We start from the raw sequence: 10439 nt of genomic DNA, 5'->3' as shown, positions 1-10439 counted from the left end.
CCTACAGCTTCTGCCCGCGCCGTGCTTCCACGCGCTCGCTTCCGACAGGGCTGGAGAAAGGCGTAGGTGCGTGCAGAGAGGAAACGCGGGGGGCTGCAGTGATCGGGTTCCAGAAGAACTACAAAGGGCAGAGGCAGAATGAAACCCTCCAAGCTGCAAACGGGGGGGAGAAGCTTGGAGAAGAACCGCAGCAGGCTGAGCTTTCACAGCGGATTTATTTGCTTTACCGTCCTTCGGGACTGCCTGGCTCCTGCGAGGTGAGGCTTTGAAACAAGAAACCCCCCCCCCGAAACCTTTCGCCAAATCAGTTTAAATCTGCAGCAGGCAGGAGTACAAAGCAGCACTGAGCTGTGCATTCCCCAGCTTCAAACACCAGAGACCCCCCAGCTGCCCAACGCCCCCTGCACACCGAGCAGAAGCCTTCAGCGGGGCCGCAGTGTTTGGGTCTCAGCTGCCAAAAAGCAAAAATCTGTGCAAGGGGGAACGCCTGTGCCCTGCTGGCTCCAGTTCCTTTTCCTCCTCCTAGTGCAAATTACACAGGTGAAAGCCTGAACGCCTTGCCTGTGCGTTCCTGGCAAAGCTTCATCCCTTTTTTAAAACAAGTTCTGCTCTGAAACATGCCAGTGACACACCGCCACCGAGCAAAACTGGAATAAATTAATTGCTCTGAACTCGTTAGTTCGTTCTGGAAGGACCAGGTACAGTGCTAAGCTACAGAACAGCCGCAAAACTCAACTCTAGATCTTTGGACCACAAAGCACAGAGCTTGAGAATCCGGTTTCCCTACCCAAAACCCAGTTCTTTGGAACTGAAGAGGAAGGCAGGCCCGGCAGGCCCCTTACTCTGGAAGGGACCCGCTTGCCTGCACACGAACAACACCCGAAGTGGCTTTGAGGGACAGGCCAGCAACGCAGCCCAGCTGCATGCCAGAGAGTGCAAGAGGGACCCCAGAGCTTTCAGGTATCCCCCAGAGTCAGTCACGATCCCTTCTGCTTCCATTTGAAAGTGCCCAGTCCTTTCTACAGCTACGGATTTCACAGGGAGCAGCGGGGGCGAGCTCAGGGCTTGCTCCTGGCTTTGGCTGCGCCCTGCATCGAGGGGGCTGGCAGAGGCAGCGGATCGGGGGCAGCCGTGGAGTTGGTGCTGCAGTCGACGTAGTGGTAGGTTTCCAAAGCGCTCTGCGTCACGTGCCCGATGTAGGAGAGCTTCACTGACGTCCTGAGAGAGGGGAGAGAGGCTTAGAGGGGACAGGACCAGGGGCTGAGACCCCTCTGTTAAATTAAAGCCACCAGCAGCCTGCATTTGTCACAAAACTCCTCTTCCCACCCTCAAAAGCTGCGGATCCTCTCAGATTTCCAGTGAGTGCACCCAGGACTGCTCGCTGCAGGGAGCTGGTGAGTACAGCCCCACGCCACCCATCACATGGGAACTCAGTTTAGGGCAATCTGGTGCCTTTTCCCCCCTGCCTTACATTTTACCCAACTGCGTCAACTGGTCTGCATGAAAGCTGACACAGGGAACCAGGCCGGGGTGCCTGCCAAGCGGGATTTTCCTCGTGCACCCTGATCTGCTGTGGCAGCAGTTCCCCTTTGAGTCAGGAGCAGCGCAGAAAGCAGCCTACCTCATGAAGATGACGATGTTATGCACCTTCACCTTGGGAAACGTGCAAAAGAAACTGGAAGAGACCAAAACAAAGAAGTAGGTCAGGACAGCCTAAGCAGCCTGCTTCTCGGTACCTTCCCATGTTGTTTTCCCCTCGGTGCTAACTCAATTCAAGACAGCGTCCAAAACCCCATCACAACATCCTCACAGAGCAACCTTTCGAGTAATTTCAAGCAAAGTTACTTTTCAGAGAGTTAGCAGAAAGCTGGTAGTTTCCTGAGCAAATGCTAAATAAAGGATCTGAAACCTTCCCACTCCCCAGCCAGACACAGAGAACAGTAAATGCTTACTACACGTAAGAGAAAGGTCCGCCCATCTCCGCCTTCACCGTGAAATTCACCTGCAAAAGAAAAACACGTCCACATGCAGCCTGCGTGCTCACTTCAACCCATCCCTTTTGGGCTCTTTTCTACCTTATTACATTTCAGCTGGTGCACACAGAGCCCAGCCTGCTGTAGCCATGAGTATTTGCTAAGCAAATGTCTGTCTTTAGGTATAGACAGACAATATTTAAGGTAATTTGTAATACTGCATAGGTTCCACACGATTTAGTGATGCTTTTACTTATTGTGAGTGTAAAGAAGGAGAAATACCAGTTTGTCACTCAGGGGCTGGATGCTGGAGACGTTGGTGATCTGCTGGCTTCCCACCACGGTGTTCATGTACTGCACCTGGCTGGTCAGGCTGGTCACTGCCACCGAGTAGAAGTTGGAGTTCCTGATCCGTAAGGTGGCCTGGAAAGAAAGGGGAGAGAGGTAGCAGCGACCTCCTGGGCAGCTCAGCACGGGGCTTGTTCCCTCGGGAAGAGAGGGGCAGAGAAACTTTACCGTGATGGCAAGGACGACAACTGAGTTCTTCTTGTCAAACCAGACTTGAACCACTTTGATGCCACCGTCATCCACCAGGACAGAGTGGGGGAAGAGGAAGAAAACCACCAGCCCTGATATCAGGAGGCAGAGCAGCACCGACAGCAGGACGTAGAGCTTCCTGGAAGAGGCAGGGAAGGGCTCAAAAACAACACTTGTGACCGTGGGACCCCATGAAGCTGAAACCCAGCAAAAAAACCACCCATTTGTCCTTCCCTGAAAGAGGCCTAAAGTGCTGCTCAAACGTTTTCGATATCCGATCTTGCTCAAAACCATCACCCTTTAGCTACTCATTACCAAAAAGTAAACTGCCTCAAGAATCACTCTTGCCCCCGTGGTGCTTTCAGCGCACGTTTTTGCTGCTGCTACGGCGGTTTCTTTCTAAAACCCTCAGTAAAGAGCACGGGGACAGAGGCTGTGAGTGGGACGATTGTTTCCATGCTCACCCCTACGGTGGGATTTAACAGGAAATATTTAGAGTTAAAAGTCGCATTTGTTAGCATATTTTGGTGAAAACAAGCCAGTAGGGTGAAGGAAAGGCTGGAGACTGTGTAGAGCGTTGAGCTCTGCTACTACACGACAAAAAAAGCCCTGTCTGCTCTTCACAGAGGAGCAGTTACTCTTACTCCACACTTACGTTCTCTGCGGGCGGAGCCGCTGGTCGCTGTAGGGGATGAGAGCCACCAGCTCGTTGACCTGCTCTGGAAAGCAAAAAAAAGAGCACGAAAACCGAGTTGGAGATGGAAAATTCAACAAGGAGCGTTTCTGCCCCCTGCTTTTTGGTTTTACGCACGAGGGGAGCGCTCACCCGTGGGAATGCAGCCGGTGCCCTGGCAGGTGGGGCAGGTGATGCTGTCCTGCCCCGTGAATTCCACGTAGGGGAACTTGGCGATGTCCTCCTTGCGGTCCCTGCTGTCGAGCAAATCATCATCGTCGTCGTCACCGCCAGCCTTCCTCTGCTGCCGGGGGGCAGCGCTGCCAGCCGGGGGAGAGAGCGCAGCCCCCATCGCCACCGAGCCTGTGATGGGGACACGGGACGTTAAGGACAATTTCTGGCAGGCCAGGAGACCCGGCCCCAAAATATGTGCACGGGGGAAGCACCCAGCCCCCAGAGAGCCCCCCAGCAGGGACCCCTCCCAGCACCCTTTAGGGAATCCCCCAGCACACAGAGACCCCTCCCTCAAGTCAGAATCCCCCCTCCCAGGGGTCCAGCCCCCACCCCAGGGACCTTCAGCCTCAGGGGGAGCTCCCCCAGCACCCTGCCAGCAGAGGCACCCCACCAGGAGCACCTCAAAGGCTCAGCTCCCCCACCCACCCCCCAAAAAGAGAGGCCCCCTCCCCCAAAAGGGAGACCCCCTCCCCAAAAAGAGAGGCCCCCTCATGCTCAACCCCCCAAAAAGAGACCCCCTCAGCCCTAAGCCCCAAAAAGAAGCCCCCTTACATCCCCCAAAGAGACCCCCCTGTCCCCCACCCCTAAAGAGAGACCTCATATCCCTCCCAAAAAACAGACCCCCTCATCCACCCAAAAAGACCTCCTCTTGCCCCCCAAAAAGAGCCTCCCCTCATATACACCCCCAAAAAGAGCTCCCCTCACCCCCAAGCCCCAAAAAAAGCCCCCCTTGCCCCCCAACCCTAAAAAGAGCCCCCCTCACACACACCCCCAAAACGAGCCCCCCTCAACCCTAAGCCCCAAAAAACAGCCCCCCTCACCCCCCTCCCCAAAAAACAGCCCCCCCATGCTCCCCCCCCAAAAAATAGCCCCCCTCACAGCCCCCTAAAAAGAGGCCCCCTCAACCCCCAACCCCAAAAAGAGGCCCCCACACCCCCCTTTTTCCCCAAAAGCCCCCCCAGGCCCACAGGGGGTCCCCTCCCGACCCCCCCCCCCTTCACCGCCACCGCCTCCCCTCAGGCCGCGCAGCCGCCGTTGCTATGACGACGACGCGGGCGGAAGAAGGGGGCGGAGCCTAAGCCTCGCCCCGCCCCCCTCCGCTGAAGGCGCATGCGCACTGTGCTGAAAGGGAGTTGGATCTTCGCTGGCCACGCCCCCTAACTGAAGTCACGCCCATTGCGTGCGCCGGGCGGGGCGTTGCGTCATCGACCCGACCCCCGAGGTAGTGGGCGGGGGGCTGTGGGCCCCGCCCCGTCGTGACGACAGAAACAGCCCCGCCTGGGCGCGGCTCTCCCTCACTGCGCATGCGCTAGGTGGCAGAGGGGCGGGTCTGCGGCCACACCCGTTGGTGGGGCTGAGGGGCGTGTCCGGAACTGCGCATGCGCATTAACATCCCGGGTGGAGGGCGCGCTGGTGGGCGGGGTCTGGGCGAGGTAAGGGCGGGTCCTCGTGCGCATGCGCAGTGCCCGCGCTCGCCGCTCTTTGCCCGCGCATGCGCACACACGGGGTGGGCGCCGGGAGACAGCGCGCATGCGCGGCGAAGGGGTGGGGGGCGCTGGGGGAGGTTCCCAGTCTGGAGCCGTCCTGCACCAGTGGGGGGGGCACGTGTCCCAGTATGAGCCCTGCCCAGCCAGTATAGGGGCACCCGGCCCAGTATGGAGCCCCCTGCACCAGTATGGGGGCACACATCCCAGTACAAAGCTCTCCCTCCACCAGTATGGGGGCACCCATCCCAGTACAGAGCTTCCCTGCACCAGTATGGGGGCACACATCCCAGTATGGAGCCCCTTTGCTCCAGTATGGGGACACAAACCCCAGTGCAGAGACCCCCTGCACCAGTATGGGGGGCACCCATCCTAGTATGATCCCTCCCCAGCAGCAAGTATAGGGGCACACATCCCAGTATGAGGGCACCAGTCCCAGTATGAACCCCCGTGCACTGATACGGGATCACCCATCCCAGTATGAACCCTCCTCCATCAATATGGGGACACCCATCCCAGTATGAGGGTCCCCACACCAGTACTGGGGAATCAATCTCAGTATGGAGCCTCCCTGCACCAGTATGGTTGCACACCCCCCTGTATGAAACCATCAGCACCACCATGGGGGCACACCCCCCCAGTATGAGGCTGCGTGAAGCCATTTGTGCTTGTGCAAACCCCACAAGGCTGCGCGTGCTTGTGCAAGGCCCTGGGTGCTGCTGTGGGGCCATGTGAAGCCCTGGGTGCTGGTGTGGGGTCGTGCAAGGCCCTGGGTGCTGGTGCAAGGGTGCAAAGCCGTGCAAGGCCCTGGGTGCTGGTGTGGGGCCGTGTGAGGCCCTGGGTGCTTGTGCAAGGCCATATGAGACCCTGGGTGCTGGTGTAGGGCCGTGTGAGACCACGGGTGCTGGTGCCAGGCCCTGGGTGCTGGTGCAAGGGTACAAGGCCGTGCAAGACCCTGGGTGTTGGTACAGGGCCATACGAGACCCTGGGTGCTGGTGCAAGGCCATATCAAGCCCTGGGTGCTGGTGTAGGGCCGTGTGAGACCATGGGTGCTGGTGCCAGGCCCTGAGTGCTGGTGCAGGGCCATATGAAGCCCTGGGTGCTGGTATGAGGCCATATGAGACCCTGGGTGCTGGTGTAGGGCCATGTAAGACCCTGGGTGCTGGTACGGGGCCGTGCACGCCCGGCACTCTCCATCCTTCACCGCAGCCTCACTAGATGTCGCCTCAGCCGGCGAGGAGCAGCAGCAGCAGCTCACCAGCACCCGGTGCACCCCGCTGCTAACCCCCAAATCCAGGCTTTTTTCCCCCACAGCGCTCAGAGGCGCCGGCTGCAAGCACAGGGCTTCGCTGCGGGGACTCGCTGCCGCCGGGTTCGGCTGAGGAAAAGTGAACCTGGCTGTGCTGCTGCAGACAAATTACCCCAAAACGCGGCGTTTAAGGGGGAAATTGCCTCTCATTTGCAGTCGCTGGGTTCGCAGGGTTTTTCCTGGCACCAGAGAAATTCGGCTTTTCCTTCTCCTTCATTTTCCCCAAGGATTTCCGTGCTGCTGGGGGTGCCGGTCCTTTTGCACCGATTTATCAGGGTTTTAGGGGCTCTGCAGCCCAGATGCACAAAAAAAAAAAAAAAAAAAAAAAAAAAAAAAAAACATAGCAGAAAAAAACATCCTGCCCCAGTTCCCAAGTTCCAAAAAAACACATTTTTTTATGGGGAAAAAAAAAATCAAACCAGCCCATTCTTCTCATCCTCTCCAGCCCCAATAGCTCTGGGACAGAAACAGGTAAAAAATGATCCTTTTGGGTCAGTGGATGCTCATAAACTTGCAGAGCCTCCCATGTAATCACTTTTTTTTTTTTTTTTCTGCCACAATAAACGTGAGAGCTCAGTGGAAAAACAAATTCCTTCCCCTCATAATCGCCCAAACCATAAAAATTAAGTTTACGGCAAGAAAATATTTCCATCGACCTGTGCCGCCGATGGAAACTTAATGGATCATTTGTTCTCTTCTTCCCGGGAGTGAAATGCCAGCAAGAGGGAGGCTCCCCGGCTCGCTGTCCACGCTAATTGCTCCCCTTAATTGGATGGGCTGCGCATCCCCCAGCGCCCCCCAGATGAGCTGGGGACCCGCTTGCTGCATGCCCTGGGTGCGGACGTGCACCACGCAGACAGACACCCACACGGACAGGCTGCAAACAGCATTTTGGGAGGGGTGTGGAGAGGGAGGCTTTCACCAGGCTCCCTGAAGGGCGAGCTCAACCCTATAGCAGACAACAGAGAATCCCAAAGGGGCAGAAGCTGCGCCAAAGCCATGAGTGCTGTGCTGTCCTGTCCTGGGGATGCCAAAAAGACATTTTAGGGGATGCGTGTCCTGAATCAGTCCTTTTTTTTTTTTTTTTTTTTTTTTTTTTCTTCCTAGTTTTAAACTCATTTTCCCTCCCAAGCCAGCCCAGATGGGCAGAAAGCGGGGATGGGGCTCCCCCAGCCCCACACACCCACATTGTGTGGGGGTGTTGTGGTTGCTTCCTGAGAGCCCTGTGCTCACCGGGGGATGGAGCAAGTGTGGGAGACACCCTGGGAGAGCTGTCCCTATGCTCATCCCCATCCCTGTCCCTATCCACATCCCATCCCATTCCCATCCTCGTTCTCATCCTTATCCCCATTCCCATCCCATCTCCATCCCCATTCCCATTCCCATTCCCATCCCACCCTCATCCCTGTCCCTGTCCCCATCCCCATCCTCATTCTCATCTTTATCCCATTTCCATCTCCATCCTTATCCCCATTCCCATCCCATCCTTATCCCTATCCCCATCCCATCCCAACCCCATCCCATCCCCACTTCTGCCTGCATCCAGCCCTGAATTCCCTTTCCTGAGCTGCAACGGGGTGGGAAAGAGCATGCAAAAAGGGGTTCAGCTGGGAGCAGGATTTCTGGGGTCAAAAGAAACATCATGCCAGCGTGGTCCAGGCAAGGACAGGGAGAAGCATGCGGTGTCGAGCCTTAGGATGGATTTTAAGCAGACAAATGGCTGAGGTTTAAACTCAGCAGAGGTGGTCTGGTGATGGGCACCCTTCTGCACAAAATCCCCCACCCTTCGTCTCCCTGTTCCCTGAGAAAGTTCTGCGTGACCAAATTGTCTCTAATGAACTCCCATTTCTTCCCAGACTTTTTTTTTTCTCTCTCTCTCTCTGATTGGCCTCATTAAACCAATTTGAAAACATTTAGCAAAGCACTTTCCCCACGTGAATTAAAGCTGTTGAACTCGGTGATCACGGCTGCGGGGTGCTGATTGCCGTCTGCCATGACGGCGGCGCGGCCGCCCGCGCTCATCGGCACGGCGGCTCATTTTCTCCGAGGATTTTGGGTTTAGGGGCCCTTAGTAAACCCTGGAAGATCACAAAGGGGCTTTCTCGAAGCATTCCGTGCTGCTTTATAAAACGTTGCTGATGTCTGCACCCTGGACAGGTTTTGGAGGATGGAAAGGGAGGAATTGCTAAATATCCTGAGTTTTTCAGCCTGGGGGTGTAACGTGCCCTGAAGATTGAGTGGCTTTGGGCTGGAGCTGCAGCACCAGCTGAAACAGCTCAGCTTGAATCCGCATCCTCCAGGTTTCCTTCCATCCCCAGCGAGGGGATTTTGGGTGGCTGAGCTCAGCACTTGGACCTGGCCGGTTGCACGGTCCCAAACACCCCCAGGACCTGCAGGAGCAGCCAAACTCCGGAGTCCTGCAGGCCCCTGCTCCCGAGACGTGCCAAGGGCTTCACACGGGGTCCGTTTATGCAGGACGTGAAGTCCCGGCCACACCGAGGTGAGCGAGGGGCCGGAGCAGCTTGGAGGCTGCAAACATTGCAGGAACCTGCCCCCCCTTGGTTTTACTTGTCTCTAGTGCTTGGAGCTGTGCCTGGGCCCTTGCAGATGCTGCTATCTCTAGTCTAGAGGCCAGGGATGAATCAGCTCTCCTTCTGCCCTTAATCTGATCTAAGCATCAGAAAAATCCACGAGCTCTCCAAGAGCTGTAACCAGAGAGGGGATTTGCAGTCTGCGGTGGCAGGTCTCTTGGGTGGCATCCCAAAAATGGGAGAGGAAGGAGACGAGCCCGGCAGATGCTGCAGCTGCAGAGACGAGACGGAGTCCACTTGCCAGGTGATAAATGCGGCGAGTGCTCCTGGTACAGGGTGGCTCGTTGCATAGAAATCCGGAAGGGAAGGAGACTCTGACCCACGGCCAGCCCCGTGGACGCCTGAACTTCCAGAAGGCACCAGAGCAAAGGTGAGACACTGCAAGGACACCTAAACGTGATCAGGAACCGATGCTGCCAGGAAAATGTTTGCCCCGGGCTGCTGGGGGGACACCGTTGTACTGGTGGTCTTTGCCCTGTCCCAGTAAAGGGCTGACCAAGAGCCAGGTGGAAAGGAGGACACAGAACTGCATGCCCATGCACGCAGAGCCCGCTGAACTTTCTGGAATGGCTGTGAAGCCATTCAAGCAGCAGCAATCCCAAAGCCCCCAAGCAGCAGCAGCACCCCAAAAGGCACAAACAGCAGCAGCAGCACCCCAGAAACCCCAAGAAGCGGCACCCCAACTCCCCCAAGCAGCCCCGCTCCAAAAGCCCCAAGCAGAGCACCCCAAAGCCCCCAAGCAGAAACATGTCAAAGTCCCAAGCAGCAGCACCCCAATTGCAGCAGCAGCACCCCAAAGCCCCACAAAGCAGCACCCAAAAGCCGCACAAAGCAGCAGCACGCTGAACTCCCCAAGCACCAGCACCCCAAAGCCCCAAGCAGCAGCAGCAGCATCCCAATTGCAGCAGCAGCACCCCAAAGCCCCAAGATGCAGCAGTACCCCAAAAGCCCCAAGCAGAGCACCCCAAAGCCCCAAGCAGCAGCACCCCAACTGCAGCAGCACCCCAAAGCCCTAAGCAGACCACCTCCAAACCCCATGCAGCATCACCCCAAAGCCCCAAGCAGCAGCAGCACCCCAACTGCAGCACCAGCACCCCAAAACCCCCACGCAGGTGAATCTCAACCCCCCCATGCAGCAACACCCCAATTGCAGCAGCACCCCAAAGCCCCCAAGCAGCAGCAGCGGCACCCCAAAGCACTGAATTGTGTCAGCAGCACCCCAAAACCCCAAACAGCAGCACCCCAATTGCAGCAGCAGCACCCAAAGCACCGGGGGGGGCCTGAGCACCCCCCCGCCGGGCTCCCCAGGCCGGGCCGCCACGTGCAATCTCCCGCCAGCCCACGCCACGCCCCCAGAGGGCGTGACCTCACCCATTCATTACCTTATACGGGCATGGGAGGCGGGGTCAGGGCGGGCCCGCCCGCGAGGGGGCGGTGCCGAGGCGGTGCCGCGCTGGCATTGGCGGGGGCGGGGCGGGGGTGGGGGCGGGGAGAGGGGCGTGTCCTCGGACAAAGGGGGCGTGTCCTTAGGGAAAGCGGGCGTGGTTTAGCGGAGGGGGGCGTGTCCCCGGGGAGGGGCGGGGCGCGCGGCCGGCGGGTTCCCGTCAAAAGGCGGCTCCGGGGCGGGGGGGGAGGGAG

General features: G+C 57.7%; 1 protein-coding gene across 1 annotated transcript; it reads right to left on the bottom strand.

Annotated features, from left to right (window-relative positions):
- TMEM106C (transmembrane protein 106C) lies at positions 1-8232 on the bottom strand (the record flags this gene model as incomplete). Its single annotated transcript, XM_084303649.1, has 8 exons — positions 1-1218; positions 1622-1675; positions 1953-2002; positions 2256-2396; positions 2490-2649; positions 3166-3229; positions 3337-3546; positions 8145-8232. The coding sequence occupies 8 exons, from the start codon at positions 8230-8232 to the stop codon at positions 1059-1061; spliced, it is 927 nt and encodes a 308-aa protein (XP_084159775.1). The 3' UTR covers positions 1-1058.
- Between the last annotated feature and the right edge of the window lie 2207 nt (positions 8233-10439).

Source organism: Netta rufina, assembly GCF_964035555.1.
Source record: "Netta rufina genome assembly, chromosome: 30".
Taxonomy (NCBI): domain Eukaryota; kingdom Metazoa; phylum Chordata; class Aves; order Anseriformes; family Anatidae; genus Netta; species Netta rufina.
This window is presented reverse-complemented; position numbering and strand designations above follow the sequence as displayed.